This window comes from Hippoglossus hippoglossus, chromosome 9 (assembly GCF_009819705.1).
Source record: "Hippoglossus hippoglossus isolate fHipHip1 chromosome 9, fHipHip1.pri, whole genome shotgun sequence".
In the NCBI taxonomy this organism is placed as follows: domain Eukaryota; kingdom Metazoa; phylum Chordata; class Actinopteri; order Pleuronectiformes; family Pleuronectidae; genus Hippoglossus; species Hippoglossus hippoglossus.
The window spans coordinates 22,206,390-22,229,526 of NC_047159.1; the positions used below are offsets into that span (position 1 = coordinate 22,206,390).

Here is a 23,137-nt window from a genome sequence, read left to right on the forward strand (position 1 = left end):
TGCATATGTGCTGCGTGTACACGAGTCTCTGTGTTGGCTTGACAGGATTAGTGAGAGTGCGACTAGAGCTACTAGTAGCAGTACAGAGAGCGAGAAAGAGCGAGAGAGGAGGGGAGTAGCAGTACAGAGCGATGCCTGGAGGCTCAATCTGTTCCTCACTGAGCTACATCAGTGTTAGAGACGGTGGCTCGGGCCGCGGGGAAGCCTCCACTCGCTCCATCAAACTGTCAGGCAGCCAGCGGAGCTGCACAGGGAGACTCTCAGCTGCCCCCGGGGCCACTTCAAGTCAACATCCCATTTCCTTGCCTCCTCGCCTAATTTCTCCTACGCCCCGACTTAAATTTCCAATGCCCAGTGTCTGCTGCTACAGCTCAGCCGCACTGGGCCCGGGGCCATGTCAAAACACTGGGAGGTGCTGAGGGTTGTATATGCGTGTACATATGTGTGTGTGCTCATCTCTGAAGGCAAGAGAGCGAGCTAGCTGCAGTCACACGGTCAACAGGGACAAGATGAAGCTGAAGGGAGTCTCATAAAAGAGAGATGTGAGAATAAATCAGTGGAGTTTTGTTTTTTTTCTCTCATTCTCTCTTACCTATGTCTCCATTTTTCTTCCATGACTATATTCATAACACAGTTGTATATTCCCTGTCCCTTCAGGTTTTCTTCCAGTTTTCCTCTTTCTCTCTGAGCTGAATAAATGCTCCCTCTTCCCTCGTACATCTGCCATTACTGTCTGTTTTTCCCTCGCCCAACTCCTCCAAGGATCGCACCGGCAGCCCAGCCGGCTCTGTCACTCCCCCAGCGAGTGCTGAAGGCAAAGGTTGAGGGATTTCTTGTTGGAAAGGACAAGGCGGTCCTTTGATTTAGTGAAGAAGGGGGACAGCTCTTCAAGTTTACCCTCCACCGCTATCACCATCAATCTGTCCGTGGACCCCCTCCCCTTCCTCCTCTTCGACCTCGCCACATACTTTGCATGGAAGTGAAACAGAGTCCTGCCAGGTCCCAGTGCTGTTTACATGGACTCTGGGTAATGTTAAATTCTGCTTAGCTTGGCCCCAAGTCAGGACTATATCTTTCCTCACCCCGGCTTGATTTACATGGCCCCTGCTGACTCTTCCCTGAAGTGTGTCAGCCCTGAACCAGAGGCCTCTGTGTCTGGCTAATGCAAAGAGCATTTCTCTGAGCTTGTCTTCTCCAATCCTCCTTCACTTTCATTCTCTCTCTGTCCTCTTTCAATGGGCCACGGTGAAAGGAGCTTTTGCCGAAGCCGTCTCTCTGTTTGCACAGCCTCCTAGGTCCCAAGCTCAAATATGGTTTTACGTGCGAGCCTGTCTCGGCTTCTCCTACTGGTCGATATCATTTCTACCCAGCAGAGCTTTTTCTCTCAATCTCATTCCCTCTAGAACCCACATCTTCACTGAGATCAATACTTTCCTAATCCAGAGCTCCTAGGCTGACCCAGGGTAATCAGCTGACTTCCCATGCTGCCTGCTGGGGAGGTCAGGGGTCAAATGGCTGTATAGATTTGTTCCTGTGATCAAATCACTTTGCTAGGTGGTGCTTTCAGATACAGCTAGTGGGGTCAAGAGCAATCACTTTTTTCTCTCTGTGGTTGAGAGAGTCATATGCAGTGGTGACATGTAAGCCATGTAAACCCTTATATTAATACAGCCCCACCACTCGTACTCCAAAGGCTCTTTGCCCCAGTTATGTGCACAGTATATTTATTTCTTTATGTGGCAATTTCGATTCCAACCCACGTGCACGCTTACACACATGTAAGCACATGTACAAACACACTCCACCTCCTCAGCCTTTGTTACTCATGACTTTTGAAGTTTGTTCCGGGAAGGATGAAAACATAAGAGGAAGCAACCAACCGTCTACCTAATTGATATATTAGGAAAGCTGAAGTTAAGGCAAGGCTTCAGTTTTCACCACGAGGCCAAAGCAAACTTCAGATATCCTTCTGATGTTTCAGGGCCAGACAGGAGGTCCCCCAGTGGACCTGAGGCTCCGCTTCCACGCCCCATCAGAGTGGCCACAGCACTTACGTCCCTGCACCTCATCCCAGCCTCTGCAGGAGGGAAATTGGAGGAGGAAATTGGTGTTGTTCCACTTGTAGCTGACACCGCTTTGGTCCTCGACTATCTAAATGGACCATTACCCCCTCTGTGTGCTCTCTCACTAGGAGATCTGGGGTTGTCAGTGCTTTCTCCCTTACCATCAGGGGTATCTCAGTCTACGTCCCCCGAGGGGTGTCTTCTAAACTGAAGCCATTTCTCCCCACTCAGTAGGAAGTTTTTGCATTATTGGTCCGACACCATATTCGCTTGGACAAGGGATTAAGTAAAGAAGCTGCAGTCTCACGTTTTTTTGTGGCCAATTTTCAATTCTTCATGGTGTTTTTTTTTTCTCTCACTTACAACATTTACAAAGCAATGTAAATTTGTTTCATATATCATGGTGTAGTAGCTATATCCAAAATGTTACAATATAATCTGGTGATTACACAATTTACAATGACTTTGATTATAACCTTCTTTCTCAAATTGTATTGTCAAAACACAAATGTAATATACAAATATTTTTTCTCATCTTATTAATTTTCTTCGTTTATTTTGAGAAGGAGCTGACAGTGACATACTTTTTTTACTCCAGATATCTTGCAGCAAGTACAGGTTGGAGATCAGTATTCATACAGACAGTCGTTGCCGCCATGCCAGCATTTGCGTAGCTGGGCAAGTTCCTCCTCGGCCCCTCTCACTATCTCTCCAGGAGAATTCATGGCAGACTGTCCTCCGCGTGTGACAAGTGGAACTGTGTGATTAATTTGGCCAGTCGTTTTAATGTGCTCCGGGATGCACAACGCTTATCGTCTTCCCCTTGCACGTCTATCAGAATCTGCCAGAGAAAATATCCAGGAGAATCGAGACATCCATTCCTCCCTCCCACTGAGTTTTTTTTTTCTTCCGCCTCTTCCTCCTCACTGCTCAGCCCTGCCTCATTTCAGGGCTGAGCTACAGGGTTGTCGAGGGGGCCAGCCCAGGTCGGGGCCCGGCTCCTGCCAGGACCGCCGCTGGAATAAATCTCCAGTCTCTGAAGTGTTGAAAGCTATGTAAATGTCAAACGCATCTGTCTGATGTGCTGGCTGTGGGGAGGAGGGTTCGGAGAGAAGGTGGGGAGCCAGGAGGGAGGGTTGTGGAGCCATTCGCTGAAGCTGGTCCCCTGTTACACTTCGTAGCTGGCGGTTGCCAGGTGCAGATGTTTCTGCTTGCTCCCTGCCTCCGAAGAGCCAGGCAGTTTTCTTTTTTTCTTTTTTGGGGTTTGTGAACATCTATGAGAGAAACAAACCACAAGGGGCTCGGCTGCTGTCAGGCTGCTTAGTGAGAGCGTATCTCTACGATTTTAACAATGTCCCCTCTGACCACCAGACGTGCTGTGTAGGGAGGCTTCAGTTTGGGGTTTGATTTTCACCACTTGGTTTTCTTGTGTCGGCTCGCTGAGAGCCTTCACCCTGGTGAACATATTCGCAGAAGCATTGGGTGCTAAGTGACGTGGTCCTCCTCTAACACCCATGCACTCTTCCAATTTTGTACTTTCATAGCTTCATTGTATTCCTTTCTTTGACTCAACCAAGTGTAATAGTCCAACAGGGCAGTCACGTACAGTACTGACAAAACCTGCTCTAACACCCTTTACATCCATCCATCCCCTCATCTCTATAGCATCCCCCCTGCCTTTTCTTTCTGTTGTTTTGTTCCCCCTTTCCACCTGCCTCTCTCCCCCCTGCTGTGCTGTGTCTCTCTCTGTCTGAGCCATAGCTAGTATTCCTCTTTATGCTCCGCTGCAGTGTATGCTTCTTGTAAAAGGATAAGCACCATGCTGTGCTCTTTTGATATTATTTTTCCTCCTCGCCAGCTCCAGCCTTGTGAGGCCTCATCTCTTGTGTCATGGTTACTGCAACAACAACAAGGCCAAGCTTGCACCGGGGGAATAGAGCGAGCCAGTTGTTCATCTCCATCACCTGGGGTTTAAACTCGTCCCTAGTAATAGAGAGGAGCTCACAACCGCTGTGAATCGCTGTCATCCGTTCAGCCGCATGCTAACAATACATTTACACCGGTTTCCTGGGGGCTGGGCGAAGTGGGAGATTGGATCAATTTTCCCTTTTTTTGTCATTTGAAGATGGATCCAGATGGAGAGAAACATTATTTTGATTGTGATTCCTTTCAGATAAAATGCCAGAGTGGTAAGGGAAGAAATGGGTGGTGATTACAGGTTGTGATGTGGCCCTAACAAGCACTATAGAAATGGCTGACAATTAATTTGTCCAGGCTTTGCAGCGTGAATGGGGAATTGATTGACAAGACGCCTAAGCCACTTTCTCTTCTTAATGCCCTACACTCTGTAATGAAGGTCTTTTGACAAGCGAAATCTCAGAAATTAGGGTTTGCAAACATTCCCCAGAAGAAAAGAGACATGTTGCGTGGCCGATATTTCTAATTTCCCATTACGAGTGCATGTGGGTATTTACTTGCAGTTCAACATGGGAGAATTTTATTTCCTCATTTTATTATTATTTGTCATCAATCTATTATGGGCCAAATATTTAGATATTTTATTTTATTTTAATAGATATTGAAATAAGCAAACACTTTTAAATAGTGTTGTATGGTATTTCTAACATTTTCTTACATAACCACACATTTCATAATATTCACACATGCAAAATGCAATTTTCATACTGTTCTGGAAATCAAGAATGCAGCAGGACATAATGTATGAATACCACTGCAGAAATCAGGCATTTTTGTGTTGAGTTTATTGACCCCGGCTCTTGCTATCTTTCACTCGCGGTGGCTCCTCCGGAGAATCTCCTCTTGTGATGCCACATGGGCTCGCTCGGACATTATCCAGAGTTTTTACCTGGGAGCTGGCAGGAGAAACTCCAAACAATGTCTGCAGCAACTGACTCAGACATCTGCGTTGTTACATACAGCCTCCTGGGATATTTTCAAGAGATAATCCGGACTTCAGTGCACGTCTGAAAGGAGCTTTAACAACAGTTTCTTCAGCCAGTAGAAAGCCTTATATCAAGCATCATTTCGAAAGTATTCTTCTTGTGACAGGTGCATATTCTTGTTCTCTGTCTAGTGTAAGACTGCTTCAGTGTGAACAGTGGGAGCTTAGACATTTCTTCTTCTTATTCTGCAGATAAAGATGCAAACACAACAACAAACCCCCCTAAGGGGTCGAGTCAGGGCGTTTTTACTCAGACGTTTTTGCCATGGAGGACTCCTGCTGTATCCCTTGTCTCTACGGAATGGGATGAATCATTGTGCATCGTAGCCCCCCCTCCACTCTGCTCTCCTGAGAGAACTTGGCCACTGAGCCCTTGCACTGATTACTCTCGTTACTTAATTATACATTTGGACCCACCGCACTTGCAACAAAGGGCCGCTATGCCTCCATTGACCCAGCTCCTTTTTCATTGTGCCCAGCTCTGAAAGGGAGTCAAACAAAATAAAGAGGGTCCACTTAAATATGTTGCCACAGGGACTTAATTGACAGATTGAAGGCAGTTTTTTCACCGGGGGCCTCTCCCTCTCTATTTGGCTCTTCGCTTGAATTGTTCTGCAACTCATGCATCCTGCTGGGAGGTCCAGAGGGACCGGCCTGCAGTTGGTCCACTCCTGTTTCCTAAACTTCACCAACTACTGTCTCGCGGGGGGAGAGTTACCAGCCAAGGGCAGTGCGAGAAACGGAAGCAAAGATGTCATGAGTCGGATTTAAGTGAAGGAATGCAGTGATGTGTGCAATAAATATAAAAGTAACAGTATTTCACCTTTATTCATAAAGACAAAAAAAAAGTCAATCAAGAACTCCAGGCCTGCAGTGTTATTGAATTTACCTTGACTTCACACATTCTTTTAGACTTAGTGAATGTAATTTCCAGTATGTGTGTGAGTCTAATCATTTTCTTTATTCTTTTTCTTTTATTATTCTCTAAAAAGAGATTTCTGAAAGGCTGTGGCCCTCGGTATCTGCAGTATTCCCATCATCTGTTTGTTAGTTACAAGGTCTGACTTTATTCTCTTTTTCTAAAAGCTGAACCTCCTCTCAAGATATTTGAGCCTGATCGCTCTGTACTGTGACTTGTGAAATTTGAAGTGTTGAGAAAAAAACCATTTCACTTCTTGACTGAATACAGGGTGATTTGGCCTTTGACCGCGCAAGACAAGGCATATTTCAGCATACAACCTCTTTTGTTATTTGGTTCCTTTATCCCTGCAGAAGTCTGACATACAAATTAAAGACTAGTTTGTCACAAGGCGGGTTTGAAATGCCACACTTAATAGGCACCGTGTTGAGTATTCAAATAGACTAAGCACTCAGTGTCCTTGAGTTACTATCGTCCAATTTTAAAGCACCCTTAAAAGGCTAAATGACAAGCTCCAGCTGAATACAAAAAGTCATTGAACAGGCTCTTTATAATATATCCAGTGTATAGTATTATTCGTTTTCTAATCTTTTGTAAATTTGCAGCATTGAATTTGCCACAGAAAGACCAGAATGGCATTCTGAGCGGCTGTGTGCTGCTTTTGAAACTTGAAAAACTCTCTTAGACTACCACACTCTCCTTTCCCTCTTCATCCTCTGCCGTTTGCACTGAAAGCTGTCAGTGAATGAGAGGTTGCACACAAAAATAACATCTGCACTGATTATGAGCTACTGTGTGTGTGTGTGTGTGTGTGTTTGTGTGTGGTGGTGGGGGGGCAAATGAATAATTCCTTATATTTCCTGTCTCTGTTTCTTTTACAGTGTGACAGCGAGAGTGACATTGACGACAAGGTAAGGCTGCTTTTCCTGTGTTTATTCACCCACCACATGAAGTGGCTGAGAATGTGAATAACAAATTTGAGCTCTCGAATAAAGGAGGGAGACAGTCATAGTGTGCTGTTAGCAGGGAAAAAAAGACGAGGGGTAAAAAGACACTCTTGCCGTCCTGATCATTTGCATCTTCCAGAGAAAGAAAGTGACAAGGAAAAGGTGGTACAGGTAGAAGCTGGTTTTTCAGTGTTAGTTTTTTGTTTTGCAGCATAACAAGATAAAGCAACATGCCACCTATTATTTTTGGAGCATTTTATGTGTGAATATGTCTTAAATCTGCCTTGTAGCCTTGATCGCAGCAGATGCAACAAACTGAGCTTCAGGCTGCATCCACACAGTTTTAAAACAGCCCAGTGGTTTTGAGCGCCTAAAACGGAGAAGTTTGGAAACGCTGTTGGCCCCGATTTAGTTTGAAAAGTGTGTATTCACTGACCTGATTGGTTCTTCTAAGTTATGACTCGATTACCAGTGGTCAATGCAAAACGTAATAGATCTGGTGTGGATCATTTGTCTGTGCGTGTGTGCATGCTTGTTTATTTAATTTAATCGCTACTCACCTGTATTTGTTTGGTTCTGTCATATACTTAACAGCAATACTGTATCTCCAGTTTGACCTTGTTATCGTTTGAGTATCATCATTTGAGAGCTTTGCGATGATGATTATGTTTCAGTCACTCTACCACGTTCCTGTTTCTCTACAAAAATGAAGGTAAAATCTTGAAAACACAGCCGGTTGTTTAACAAAGTTGATTAGAAAGTGTTTTACAACACGGTTCCACAAGCTTAACCTAATCAGAGATGGAAACCAGTAGGGACAGCTGCTCACTTGTGCTGTTTCCGTTCTGGCTGAGATGAAGTAACTGAGAATCAGTTTATGAGACACTCTTTGAGGTCTATGAGCTTTGAAAGCATTTCTTAGTTTTACTCAGTGGCTAAATGTGATTGAGTGTAATCTTAATGTTTCCTCAGAAGTCGTCAGTGGACATGGAAAATGAGAACTGCAGGTTGCACCAGCACCTGCGTGTGCTTCAGAAAAAAAAAGGCATAACAGTGTTTTATGTCCTACCCGTGATGTCATCAGGAGTTAAGCTTTTGACAATTGGACAGATGTAGTCTATCAGTTTCACCTCTGTGTGTTTGTTTATCACAGACTTGGAGGTGGTTGGCTGATGGCAGCCACCTGGTTACAAGATGAAACGCCTTCGGGGAACCGTTTCCTAATTCCTCCACAGTTTAGCAATTACTCCCTGGTAAATGAATGAGATAGCATGCCTAATCTCCTGTAAGCTTAGCTCCCAGTTCTGTGGAAATGTCTGCTGCTCTTCCCTATAAATAATACATTGATAGCAGGCCCAATTTGCATTAACTGTAGCCTGGCAAGTCAATAGGCTTTAATCTCTTCATTGAAGCGGGAAGGAACCGAGGGCGCTAGCTAGCTGACACGACAGAGAGACGTAGCGGGCCTGTCAGTCACCATACGGCTCCCTGGCATCACTGTGGGGGGTAGAGAGGGAAGGAAAGCAAGAGGGAAGCTCGCGCAGTGTTTCTTTTGCAGGGCCTTGTTTTCTTTTACTGCTTTATTAGTTATCAGAGACTTGTAACATTTCTACAAAATGTCATACAATTTGACATTTAATGTGTAAAAGTTTGGTACTTTTACACTAAACAACACAACTAAAAGAAACATGAGAGAAACAAAACAAGCAATCCGCTGGCAGTTTCGTGGAGACGTTGCTGTTGAGGTGTTAGCTTCACTCTCTTCAGTAAAACAGCTCCATATTTGGGGCCTGGCAGCAGCTATATTTGGCTGTTTGGGTGGACTGGGATATAGTTCAAGACATGGTGGACTATTAGACGTGGCTGCCAAGTTTTCAGATGTTTGTTGAATTTTGTACCAATTATTACACAGCCCACTGTCAAGAGCCAGATGTCTATTGAGACCCTTCTCCTCTCACACACTTAAGTCCTGAAGTGTTTTTTTTAGCTTGTCAAACACAAGTTTTACATTGTAAATATATGACAGCTTCATAAGAGTTATTGCAGTATATGCAATACATGAAAAATACCGAGGTCATGTTACTAACCCCACTTTTATTCCATGTTACTATGCATTGAGGCTGAGGGAAACATGGACTCAGTGGACTGTAAGTGAACTATTTATAATACTGTACATATGACACTTAAACCATTGATGTGAATTCCAAAAACATAGGCAGCAAAATACTATGCAAATGAAAAAGGTAATCACCAGAGCTGCTTTCAGACATGTACTGAGCTCTGGATAATGTCCTAACAAATGTCTGAGTCAGTTGCTGCGGATACTCTCCAGAGTTTCTCCCTCCATCCTCCTAGAACTAGTAGTTCAGAAAATGTCAGAGTGAGCCCATGTGAGAATAAAGTAGGAGATAATGCGGGGGATTCACCGCCAGCAAGTGGGCCTGTTGATGAAGTTTCTAACATGCGAAGGAAGCAAAACTGAAAAAAAGAAAACAGACATGTCAGATTGAAAAAGAAAAAGAGTGCCATAAATTTAGAAGACTGCAAAGATGTCTACTTGGAAAGACACCAAGATTCAAGAGCTTTTGGTGATGCAGGCCGATGTCGGTGTCAATGTGCTGTAGACAAAAACACGTGATCTCTGCAGTGGAATTAATAATAACGTCCTGCCTCTGCCTGCTGCAACACCCCTGGCCTGAACACTCGAGAGAGTTCTCTGTTGTTGTGAAAGCATGTGACCAGAGAATCTCCTGCCCTGTTCATCAAATGTGAAAATCAAAGTGCTGGGAAAGTCTGGACGCCATTTTGCGGACATTAACAAGAAAGATGTAACCAAGGCTACAGCCAGAGAATCTGTTTCCTTCGCTACAGTGTGTAAATATACTGACTTTCACTCCTACATCCTTTACTTAGTTTTTGTCTCTTGAAGCTTTGCTCTCAGTTCTTAGTTTCCATTCTCAACTCTTACGTTCTAAAGCTCAGTCTTGAACCTTTTTTTGATTCAAGGCTTGAGTACAGGTCTGTAACAAATCTCAGACAAGCTAACTACAGAACTATCATAGAAAAGAAATACTGTATAGTCCCAAATATTCCTCTTAATTTGCTTAATTTATCTTCAAATCAGCAGAGCAGCATGTGACAAGACACAAACACTGGAACACAAAAACCTCAATGAAAACACTCACAAAGATTGTAAAATCATAGAAGACTTCAGAAAACCCTTTAAATAACAAATTTAGAATGCTATTTTGAAACATTATGAGAGGCAGTACAAAGCAGCCAATATGATATCACTTTCAAAATAACATCTTTAAATTCAATTGGAAACAGTGCCACACCTTACATAGCAACACGTCAACAGTCAAATGAAACGTGAACACCCTGTTTGACAGCTTATTATCAAAGTAAAAATAGATGCCCAACGGTAAGTATTAATATTTTCTATTGTTATAATGGTAGTGCTTGGCTCCCAGGAGGAGCGGTATTGAACAAAGAAAAGCTTTCGTTCGTGGCCGACAGGAAACAGGGCCGAACAACAGCACGATTCCAAAACAAGTTTCACTGTTGTGGAATTTTTGGAAAACCGCTGCACGTGTTATCTGGCAGGAGCGCGGAAAGAGAGAGACGGAAAAAAGAACATCTGGATAAAGGCTGAAGCGCCGCCGACCTTTTCATTTCCTCCGAAACACATATTATCATAATGAAGGTGATGAGAGTTACGAATCATCCATATCAAATTTGCGGGGGGAAACAAGAGGACTGGGGAGAAATGCTCTGACAGGCCATCACTACAGGTAGAGAGAGAGAGAGAGAGAAAGATTGGGTTCCACGAGGAGGAAGACAAACACTGTCATTTGTAATTGCCCGCACTCAGGAGAACTCGACAGCGATAATTTTCGGCAGCGTTTTTGCCGAAACAGGTGCCAGCTCCTCCCGTATCTTTCCAATGAAAACAAAGCGTCCTTTCACATCAGATTAGCAGCCACCTGAACACCCACATTGTCAGGATTTCACAGATTAACGTAATTAGAATATTGCTTCCAGGTGTGCCCTCGGGGTGCAATCAGTTACACTGTGTTTGAACAGAAGTGACGCGTCTCGCTGCGACAGCGGAGTCGCTGCAGATCGGCAGCACCTCGCGAGGCCCGCCTGTTTCAGGGCAACGCCGGAGATGGCGCGCAGTGATGTGTCTCCACAACATGTCAGACTTGAATTCTTCGGAGATTACCGGGTCACCTCCAGTTCAGCTGGAAAAAAAACGTCGGCCCGGCCTACAAGAAACTGGCAATGGGAATCTGGGTGCTGCGTCCTGATCGTTGGCATCTCTTCTTGGGAGGACTCTCGACTGTTGTCTGAGATTGCATGATGTCTGACAATGACAAGTATTCAGAAAGTGATTTCATTTCTAGAAGGAACAGCCTTGATTTTGCATCGTCTGTACCCTGGGGCTGTCTCTACTGTTATTGAAGCAGCACTTGGTGTGTTTGTAAATAGCCATGCTAAATGAGATGCTCATGAAGAAACTTACTTCTTGCAATACAAGGGCTGTGTCTGTTTGAGGCCATGATGCAACACTGGGAGCATCATTTATTCTTTATTCTTGATTCAAATACTTTGAGCCACCTCATGTCTCATGTGTGACTGTCAGTTGATTCAAATGTTCTTACAAGCCCCAGATTAGGTGTGAACTGTTCAGCTCTTCACAAATATGAATGCTTGTGTAATGGTGATATCACAACTTTTTCACATATTTGTGAATACGACGTGTTATTGAATATACAGCCTGGTTCGGTATTATTCGTCTTTTGAATGTTTATTAGAGTCGATGTCAAATGTTATGGTTTAACTGCTTCAAAAGTGTGGCAACAGCTCATTCTTCTTCTTTTGGTTTATACTTGAAATTAAAGCTGATGGAAAAGAAACTGGCAACCTCAAAAGCCAAAAAAAACACGTCAACTGACTAGGTTTGTGTGAAACACAGCAAGCAAGTTGCCGACGCAGTTATCGATGTCCGAGCATGATGTGTATCAAATCACATCGAATTGTTTGGTTAACTTGCTAAACCTCTTTGAAAAGGGTCGATCTAGCGAGTCCACAACTTCACTTACACAACCAAATGTCTAGCAAGCAGAACAGCACAAGACAAAGCAAACACGTAAAGTGAAGTCTTACTTGTCCAATAACAACACCAGGTCTGTCCTGCATCCTACGGCCTCTCTCAGCTTTCTTCTTTGTTTCCTGTGACAATGTCCTCTTAGGTTTTTTTGGTGGCACTGCCCTGATTTGTTGTGTCTTATAGCTAGCTGTTAGCTCCGGCTGTTGGTGTGTGACGTATGCTGTAAAGCAGGTAGTAATGTTCCAGTACGATACGCCAGAGTTATTACTAAGTGCAGTTCCAGGCCTCCAGGGGATGCTGTGGCAATGACAGACCAGTTTGTTTAACGTTTAAATTATTTAGAATCTGTTATTTTATAGTATAAAAATGACCTACTGTTGGTTTAAAATTTATTTTTTTGAACTTTGGTTTTATCAGAATGTATTTTGCCCTAAAAATTCCACAATCTGTTTCATAACACCAGGAAGTATTCAAAGCATTTTATTCAGCTACTACAATTGTTGAAAATCAGCTTCCAGCCCTCCCTGCTCCACCTGTCATCTATCAACCACCCAATCCTGTCAACCTCTGACATGTCTGAGATACTCCAAGTCAAGACGGTCATTTTCTTTCATTGGAGAGGCAGAGACAGACACAGAGTGGAATTTATCTGTCCTCAGTTTGTTCATACACTCTCCTGAAGTGTCATCCTATCTCCATTAGGCCCCACTTTGCCGTCCTCGCAGGCTCATCCAGTTACCTCTATATTCTTTCTGCTGTGCAAATAATACAGTCGTGGTCTGTCTGAGCGCGAAACATTACCATGAGCCGCCTGTATTTCATGCAGCCCTTAACACGCCGGCCTCGTGTAAGGTGCATTACCACCGCCACTGCTGCATGGCGATAGCCGCAGCGGAGGACACCCAGGTCGGTTAATTCTATTGGGTCATATTTGCCAAGCAGAGTGTATCTGTCTCCGGGGGAGTCTCCGAGGACCATTACCACATCCTGTCTATGAGCTCTTTTATGGCTTGGGTCTACTCATCTGCCAGGGCAGCGCACAGGCTCTGATTGACACATTAATTCCTCCTCTACCCCCTTATCTCTCTGCTGTGTGCAGAATGAATGCCATATCACTGCGTCGGAGCGTCTCTGCCGGCTTATCGGTAATGGCTCGTCAGCTCGTGGTATCCTCCCAGCTGATGTATTGGCGGGTACGCCCTGTGAAGCCGGCAGTGCATCTGCAACAAAAAAAACAAGCCTGCTGTGAAGATTTAAATGGAACCGTTAACACCACCACTCTTTTACTCTTTTAATTACTACCTGCTTTCTATCGATTAATACCAGTGTTGTCGGGCTTTGCTCCTCCTCTGTCGCATCTTGGAAAAGGAAGAAAAAATTGTCATTCATATATATATTTATTCATGTAGGTATGCCCCCACCCCTGCTACATCCCCTGCTGCTCTGAAAGATCCAGATTGGTCTCTGAGCATCATCATATTCAATAACAAACAGGCCACCCACCAGGCCGCTGACAACCCCAACGTTTTTTTTTTTTTATGGACGGGGAAAATGGACGGGCTTAATGTTTCGACACAAGTGATCATCCGTCCTCATCTCTTTAATGAAATTAGATTAAGTGCACCTGGGAAAGAGCTGAGAAAGCAGAATGCCTCGCCACCTCCTTTAATCTAAAACCAATTTGCCAGTAATATTCCTTTCCCCCCAGCTTGGGATTCGTCGGCCCTGAGTCAAAATGGAGGAGGGAACGAGATGAGACCAGAGCTGACTGGTTGCATTCGGCTCCCCACAGGCACTGTGAAATTAGAACTGACACCGGCAACACAGGCCTTAATATGGATATGTCATTTTTCTCCTCTTGCTTTTGTCTCTGTCTCTCTCTCCCTCCCTCCTTCCCTCTTTCTTTTTCTCAGTCATGGCACTTCATCTTTTTACTGCAGTTTCTGCTTTTTGGTTAAAGAAAGAACAACAGTGGGAAAAAAAGGTTGGGAAAAATTTTGAAGAAACTTACAATTTAAAAGATGAATCATCCCCACCTGATTTTGGTAACGTTCGGAAGTAAGGCCTCCAATAAGTTTCGAGGTTAAAGTCAGGTTTATGTTGTAATTACCTTTTAAAAGAAAGTAATGAGCACTTGTGGCATTCTAGATTAGCCAGAAATAAACATGTGTCCATCAGGTGTCCTTATGATGTTCTGCACATCTGCCTGTTACAATGAACCTGGAAACATTTATCCCTTTAATTTCTATTGAGCTGTTTGCAACATTTCCGGTCAGCTTCAAATTGTGTGGGAAGGCTAATGTTTTCTTCTCTTTCTTTTCATGGTCGTGAGGCCATTCATCTGTTGTACATTAAGCACACAAGTATGCGGTGTTCAGGGAGCATGTGTGGATTTGTCTCTGTAGTGAAGAAGGACGCCCTTAGTCTTAGCAGTTTGTATTGTGTGTGTTTGTGTGTGTGCGAGCTTGGAGGGTAGAGAGTGTAAGGGCATGTTCAGCGGTGAAACCCAGCCCCAGTGCATGTTGGGAAGAAGAGGCGTGATGACAGAGAAAGACTTGGAGCTTCTGCGGGGCCAGCCAGCAGACAGCCCACTGACATCAGCAAACATGGCTTGTCACTAGCAATGCATGTCATACCGCAAAGCAGGGACAGTCGACATCGCCGTGGCGTCATCGATGTGGCACCACAATAGCCTGGTCCAGATTCTTTCTTAAAGGTTAGCGATGATGTTGGCATGGCAGATGAAAATAGAAGGGTTGCCGCAAACACAGCCACAGCAGCCACTCAGAACAGAGGTGTGAAAACATAGCATGGCATCAACACTGTAATCTTCTTTCACTTACTGCCTCCTCTCTGCGAAGCTGTTGGTGTTGGCAGGGCCTGTTAATAAAACAAATAGTTGTCCCTTTGTTGTTAAAATCATAACACACACCCTCACCCATCTGTCTCTGAAACACCAGTGCTCTGCGAACTCTTTGAGAAAATCCTGTCACCACTCAGCCATGTTTAACAGCGTGCCATTATTGTTATTGAGGGAGTTATTGTTGCCTCGATGAACACCACGTTTCGGTATGTGTTTTTCCTCCGCCTCGACCAGATCCATTTTTAGAGGCGGCTGCCCTCAAACACTGTTTTTCTCACCTGAGAGTTTTCAGCGACGGCCAGGTGAAATGCTCGATTGCACAATTTTCTGCTCGAGAGCTCGTCACTTCAGTGATACAGTGATAGATAAAGTGTGGCGTGCCATATCAAACCGGACCATTTGAGAAGTGTAAGTGTGGTGCCACATTACATCTGACTGGTCCTGGATGTATCTGTAGAATACTGCACTGTATTGTAGACAATTATTGCACAAGTACATTTCATTATTTTCACAATATATTTGATGGTACTGCTGTAAGCGAAAGACTCTCTCTTTCTACTCTTTTTTTAATATGAACATAGAATACATTTCCTGTGTATAACATCATCTACCCTCCAAAATAACCATATCACAAAATATTAATACTAAACATAAAACGTGATTTATGTAGTCAACCTGAATTAACTTCTATGTTTTGAATGATGGACTCTGAAGGCGAATACATAGTTTTGGTGTCCACCAGTCCACTGGGGTTGGCTGTGGATCTCGTGACGAAAATGTAGTCGTCATCCCATGTCAGTTAGATTACGCACAGACTCCGATGTTGACGTTTACGTGCAGCCCAAAATATGTGACCACGCTAACTGTACACATTGACTCCGCATGCAACACTTTCCAGCCCAGGGGTTGAAGAAGATGGGAGTTCATGAACGCTAATACTGAATAGCAAGTAAAGCATAACCCGTAACCCAGGGACTAACTGTGTGACACAAAGTTACACAGGCAAGTAAACTGATGAACCCTGTTCTCAGCGTGTGTTCACTCTGCTCCAAGGCAGCATGGCACACCATTCATTGTTTTCATGTGGCCTGTGTTTGAATAACAACCCAAGCACTATGTACATTTTTCCACATGAGTAATAAAAGTAAAATTAACTCCATATTGGGTGCATATGGTCTGTTTAAAGACGGGGGGAAAAAAGACACAAATGTTTTTGTGTACGTGCAAGATGTAAGATTTGAGTGTTTCTGATTGTGTATAAACATAATGCCTAAGTGGGTTTTTATTCAATAAACATGGTTGGACTGTAATTACTTACACATTTCTTCTGGCTGGAAATGCAAGACAGACATTGTGTGCGTTTAGAGCTGGCTCACCAAGACTAGTGTCGGTCCCAGCCTTGGCTCGTCTGCTCAAGACTTCCTAATGCAAGAAGACTTGCTTTTCCTCCACAACAAATGGCATATGCAATCAGGGATAAATATAGAATTCCCTGTTGTTATTAGGAATCAGTGCCATTGTGGATAATATTTCCCTGAAGAAGCGTTGCTTCCTCTTTGGCCGTGAATACATCAGTACTAAATGGAGCTTAGGTCCACTGTGGTTGCAACACGAATGTTTAGAGAGCCTCAATTCCCTGCTCAGACAAAGAAGCCAGTCAGCAATGTAGAACACCATTCATGTTTTTTATAGAGATTTTTTTAAGGAAAATCAACACACATTAATCATGAAGTCATAGGCCTTTGTTATTTCTTGAGGCTCTGTATTTTGTCTCCATTTTCTAAAAATGCCCCACTGCAGCCAAGTTTCACAACCTTGCGTCTTTTTGGGCAGGATCATCAGCGGTGCTCATAATAGTGATGATGGACAATAAAGGAAGTGAGCTCTGAGTCTGAGCCGCTCTCCCACCCACCGAGAGAAGCATATTCCATCTTTCTTTCACTAACCACTTGAGCATCTCCAAGTCAATTTAAACATTCGGATGCCTGTGGACGGGCTTGCGACTGCCAGACCTCAAGCCTTGCAGGCCCACTTGGGCTCTGGAGGGAACTTTCCATGGGCGAATGTGTATGTGATGTGGAAAGCTGAGAACCCTGGAGAGCACGCTGAGATCAGGCCCAAACACACACACAGGGGCCAGCTGCCTTCAATTAAGCCAGAAACCCTGCCTCTGCCGTCCCTTATGCACAAAACCATCCTGCTTTGATGTGCACCAGCCAGGGGAAAAGGTACCGAGCTTGAAAGATTACAGGAGAAAAAAAATAATTATTGTATCAAAGGCTGCTTCATAAAAGTTAACAGGGGGATTTTTAGGCTCAGGGGGCAGCGGGAAGCAGGTATTAACGATGGCTGTCATTCATGTTCATTTGCCAGTTATTTTCCCTTCGTCTTTTCTGCAAGCTTTAATTAGTAGACACACCTGGCCTTTCTCCGAAGTTAACCGTGGAACTCTCCCTGCCACTTTTGTTTTTATGGGCACTGAAGATCAAGTCTGAGTCATGCGGGGCACAGTGGCACGACTGACGGTGTCATGCTTGTCAGATTCGGCCTGACACACAGAAGAAGTGCAGCAGCTCTCGGATATGTATGAGGTCTGGAACCACAGACAAAGACCAGCATTATAACTGTCCCCCTGCCAAGCACTACAGACGCGGGCGGCATGGGCATCCATTAAATTAATTTGACTTCATTAGTGCAGACCTGCTAGGCCTTGGGTGCCCACAGAGATGCCAGGGGGTGGGAGGAAGGGGGGTGGCGGTGGTTGAGTGGCATCAGCCGCTGTGCTGTGAGGAGAGCGAACACATGGCACTGACAGGCGGAATATGGCTCCAGTTCTTACACCGGGATGGCTGCCAAACAAAGGCAACATGCGTCACTGGCTTTAGGGGAGCTCAATCAACACCCGGTCGGAGCATTAACGCCATGTGCGCCACGCCACATCAGTGAGAAGGCCGCGGGTCGCCGGGCAGCCTGCAAGTCATGCGTGTGCACACAGTGAATGTGGCAGCGTGATATGATACAGAGACGGTGCCAAAGGGTTGACTCACTGCCATCACCTTTGTGACTGCTGCCAGAAACGCTCATGTTATTAGGTTACAAAGCTCGTATCTATCTCCTGTTATTGACTGGCAATAATATATGTCACAATATTTTTTAATATTAGTTATCATTGCTGAGTGACTGCTCCATGCTTCAGTCTGAGAGTGTTGTTGTGTTTGTACTTCCTGCTGGTAATGAAATCAGGTAAATCACAGGCAGACAGAAAAACATTGCATTGTGTTGAAAACATGCCACTCTAATAAGCACATTAATAGATACAATACTCCGCTTCTTAATAGGCCCGAGTGGTGCCAATTCATCCTCACAATGTTGGTGACTGCTTTGGATTGGAAATAGATGGCTGCTTCTGAGGTGAAATTTGATCGTAATCTGTTATTGTGTCTGGATCTTGAAATTGTTAAATCTAGCCCAGTTGCAGCCAGTCACCAAAAATAATACCACTACAGTCGGGGGGGGGGGAAGTCGGACTGAGTGGCTTGGCTTTCTCCTTCTCCTTTCCTTTCAGCCATCTTCTGTCAGCTGATGTGAACTCCACTACTTATTTTGGAAAGGTTTGCTTCGCTTTGCCCAACAGCACCTTAACAGCTTTTCTAACCTGCAACCTCCACCAGTCACCAGCCCGCTTCTGTAACCTCGAGGCAACCTCTGCCAGCTTCTGGTGCTGACCCTCACTCTGCTGGGAGTGGTGCACCTGATAAATACAGAAGTGTGGAAATAAATAAATAATGAGGGGCATTAAGTCCGGATAGGGCTGGAGGGTAGCCTGAGGGTGGTAAGTGTTCTGTCTGACAGCAGCAAACACTTTGATCAGAGGGCCCCGTCTGAAGATCGCTTCCACATCTGCACAGGGGGAACGAGCTGTAAACTGCCAAGAAGCATTTTAATGACAGTTGGATTATAAAATGAAAGAGGGCTCCAGATGGCAGGCAGTGCAGCGGCTGCGGTTCGGGGGAGGCTGTTTAAACTGCTTTTTTATTGATAAAATATGGGGTGAAAAATTGCATAGGGCTTATTAGGCGTCCCGCTGTGATGTTGCTCAGCTGGCCAAGCTGTTCGCCATGGCCCCCGTCCAAACATGCCTCCATAAATTTTTAGCTGTACCTTTAAATCTGTAAGAACCCTGCTTGTTAAGTTCACCCTTGCTCCACCAAACCCCCCACACCGTATTTGTCCTTTGAAAGACTCGCTTGTGTCCGTGTTATTTTTTATTTTTTTTAGACCGTCTGGATGAAAGCAATGTTAGTAGCTCAATATAGGCCGAGGAGGGTTGGAGGGGGCTTCCCACATAGCATGCTCATTATCGTCTGCCAAGAACCAGAACTTAGCCCTTAAACAACTTAATTCCTGCATGATTTCATTAGCTTTACTCTCCCAGTGATAAAATGAGACCAGCCTTATTAATTCAAGGTTCTGCTTTCCACCTAGATCCACAGGGTACCGTTCAAGGCAGGAATACTCATCTGGGCATTGACATTTAGTAACTGGCTGCAATAGCGGCCAGAAGGGAGAAACAGTTGGACTAGCTGTGAGTCGACTACCAAGTTAAAGACCGAATTGTATGAATAGTAATCTGCAACAGAATATGCTGCAATAAGAGAGGTCATTTTAGGCCCATTGGAGAAGATGTGGCAAGACAAGGGTTTGCTCAGTAATTCCCTTGCAGAGGTGCCAGCTGGAAGCTTGAGAAACGCACATGTTAGATAGAAGTCCCGATGATTCATTAAAGGAACGGGCACAATAATTACATTTTTAAAGTGATTTACAGCAGTAAAATCAAGTTGTCACTTTTTGAATAACTGTCCCCCAGTTAATATTACCTCACACTAAATTGGTCTCACGCACATCTTTGATCTGGAGCTCAAATTGAATTTGCTTGAAATGTGAATAGGCCTGATTCTAAAGCTGGGAAAAAGTCATGGTCTCAATAAAAGGGATCAGTGAAAAGCCATCTTGACTCCATCAAAATCCATACATGTCACACATATGCCTCTCTCCCCACAGAGCGGGCTCCTTTCAGCTGAGATATATTGTTGGCTCTCGCTGCTCTTAGCGCTAATTTAAAATCCATTTAAGTTGATAGGCTGATTGACTAAAACGCTGTTGTGACGGCTTCACAAAAATGCCGCCCTGTGTTTTTTTTTCTTGCTCCCTTCAGCGAACAGGCAGCCCCAATTTATATTCCATAACTACCACTTCAAGGCCAACCTGCTGTCCCCTTTCCACCCTCACACCTATCAGCAGCATCAAAGACAATTACTGTCGACATCACATCAAATTACAACTGTTGGTTTGCTTGTTTGTCTCATTATGTGACTTGAAAACTGCCATCTCCCTCCCAGGAAAGGTCCCCTCCCATCTGCTCTCCTCCCGTTGCCCATCCTTCTGGGCCTACGCACACACCCACACACACACACCCACACACACACACACACACACACACATCCCCTTCCAGCACAGAGAGGAGAAGGGACAGGCAGCCGACAGCCTAATTGACTAATTTGTAATTGTGAATGAGAAAAAGCTGAGTTGTTGGATGCGTTATGATTCAACAGAGAGTGGCAGCTCTGAGCCGGACCATGACGTTTCAACCACAAATCTCTCGCTCCCTCCTCCTTCCTGTCCCTCTCCTTGAAACGCTTTCTCTCCTCCCCTCCGTGGAGAATAGTCAGAAGGGAAGGTGATGGGAGAGATGCTTTCGGCACATTCGGCTGCTCAAAGCTCCTGGCTCTGTCATATTCCTTTTCTTTCCCTTCCACACGATCCCCTCGCATCCCTACCTCCCCTCCTTCTCTACCTTCTTTCACGTGGATCCCATAGGATGAAATAGGAAAAGTATCTCAGAGCATTCAGATGCGTTTGAAGTGCAGGACAGATGGGGGGCCCGGGGGACTGTAAAAAATGAATCGAGTCTAGTAATAGGAGAGATGTTTTGAATCCTCTCCCCATAAGTTATTTATCAGGGGCCCTTAGTGGTGAAGGAAGACTTCAGAGTGCTCCCTTAATGTAGCATCTGATGACTAGTAGGGGGGCTGTTCCAGGAAGTACTGCTGTAAAACAGGAGGGGAACATTAGCAGGGAAGTCTCTCAGGGCCCATGCAAAGGAGAGGAACGGCACACAGGGCAGCTATTTCCCAGCATGCAACTCAGGACAGAGAAGAAAGCTGCACAAGAAGACTTCTCGGAGCCTCCCACCAGCCCATGATTTCACACAAGGTACAGAGCAAGACGTTCTGTTCTACGATTCCCACCAGGTTAGGTGCTTTTGAGCAGACAAGGTAGTTCAAATAGTTGTGAAAATAAATAACATGAAGCAAAGGCAAAAAAAGAAGAATAACAGACTGCGACTGCTGCATTTTGTCATATACAATGTCATTTTTAACGCGTAGTTAGCTATTGATTGTTAACCATAAATTGCAAGGTTAATCATCATGGCTCTCTTTGCCCACTATGTGCATATAACTTTTTTCAGGTCACAGCAACAACCAGAGAAGTGAGACAGTTAACTCAGCACATAATTCAGAGACAAAGCACTAAACTATATAAAAAAAAGATTTTACCAACCACGACAAGTGTGGAGAGGTTTAAGTGGCAGACAGGAAAGATTTAGTGCCACAACTGTGACGATTTGCAAACAATCTTAAAATCAAAAAACCCAATAAGGCTCACTAACATCTGGCTTTTGTCTGCAATGGGAATGGATTCAATCAGCGTCCACTCCCAGGTCAAATGACTTTGTAGTAGACACAGATTTTTATCAGCTCTGACAGAAATGAGACATCCGGCTGAAAGTGGCACTTCAAAAACCTGTGTGTATCTGCTTGTTTTGGTGTAAAGGAGATTTTAGTATATGTATTTTTTTATTTACGTTATTTTGTTAAAAAAAACATGTCTTTTTAACAATATACAGCACTTTTCCACTATTAACAATCACTCAAAGCAATTTTCAGTAGAAGTCACATAATCATACAATGTTTCTATACACAGCACCTCTATCACTCACCATACACACACTGTCTAGATCAATTTAGCGGAATGTACCACCGACTTTGTGGTTAGTGGTCGACCCGCTCTACCTCCTGAGCCACAGCTGCTCTAAAATTATTCATCAAAAGAAAGGATGATAACAATTGGAAGCAATAAAAATGCAGCATTTCAATAAATCTAGTGATTATGCTAATACATGCCATGTGTCTATCTTTTATATGCCAGAATCATCAAAGACCAGCAATTAACGAGGAATCCAAACACTAACGTGATTTGTTATCAGCTCTCGAATGTCACCCAATATTATGATGTTCTTCGGCGTGTAATCACTAAACTGCATCACATCCATAATATCAGAAATGAGCACCAGTAACTAGCTCATTTTTGCTTTTAATGATAATCACGGGTCTCGCCACAATGAAACACTGTACACTCATGATCACAAACACCAGTAATGGGCTGAGCCAACCAGGGAAGTCTCTGATCACAGGAGACTAATGGCCTCTGAACTGATCACTGAAGCTAATAAAGACCAGCTAACGACATAGCCGCTTTGTTTGTGCTAATTGCTCTCCCTGGACCTTGCCGTGGCCCGTGTCTCCCGAGCATCTGTCACCAGGCATATTCCCCGACACAGCTCAGACCCTGGCCCCAGCCTCAGAGCCGGGCACACCGCCAGAAACAATTGTCCTCTGGTGTCCTTTTACTACAGTGAGGTGTGAAAAGACCTTGTCTAGGTATATTGTTTGTTTTGCTAGATTTACATGCCGGACCATTTGCGGATGAAGAGCTCCAACCGGGGTAGTCTAAATATAATTCAGTATTGGTATTTCACTGTCTATAGCTAATCATCATTGAAGGCAATATTGACTTTATTGGTAACCTCTGAAGACCATGCATTCTTTTATGAGTTCACCCGTAGGCATGTGCACTCATCTTCAGCACATCGATGCTCTGTGTACAGCCAAATCAATACAACTGTCGATGAAAACTAACAACAGCTACTATAGGCATAGTGAAAATAGACGGAGTAGTAGTGCGAGTATTTTTGACCCAAATATCTCACATCCACGTTTTAGAAAATTCTTATTGTTTTGTGGAAAGTATCAAAAAACTGCCGAACCAAGCCAACAATGTATTGTCTGGCGAGATTGAATCCTGGTTCAGTTCCCAGCAATGAGTGTAGCTATTAGCTAGCTAATACTCAAAATAGTAATACTTTG

At 44.2% G+C, this 23,137-nt stretch overlaps 1 protein-coding gene across 1 annotated transcript in view; it reads left to right on the top strand.

Moving 5' to 3' along the window:
- Positions 1-23,137, top strand: part of fbrsl1 (fibrosin-like 1) — a 288,073-nt gene that overhangs the window by 187,213 nt on the left and 77,723 nt on the right. Inside the window, 1 exon segment of the mRNA XM_034594905.1 lies at positions 6,826-6,855. Within this exon segment, the coding sequence (XP_034450796.1) occupies positions 6,826-6,855 (30 nt within the window).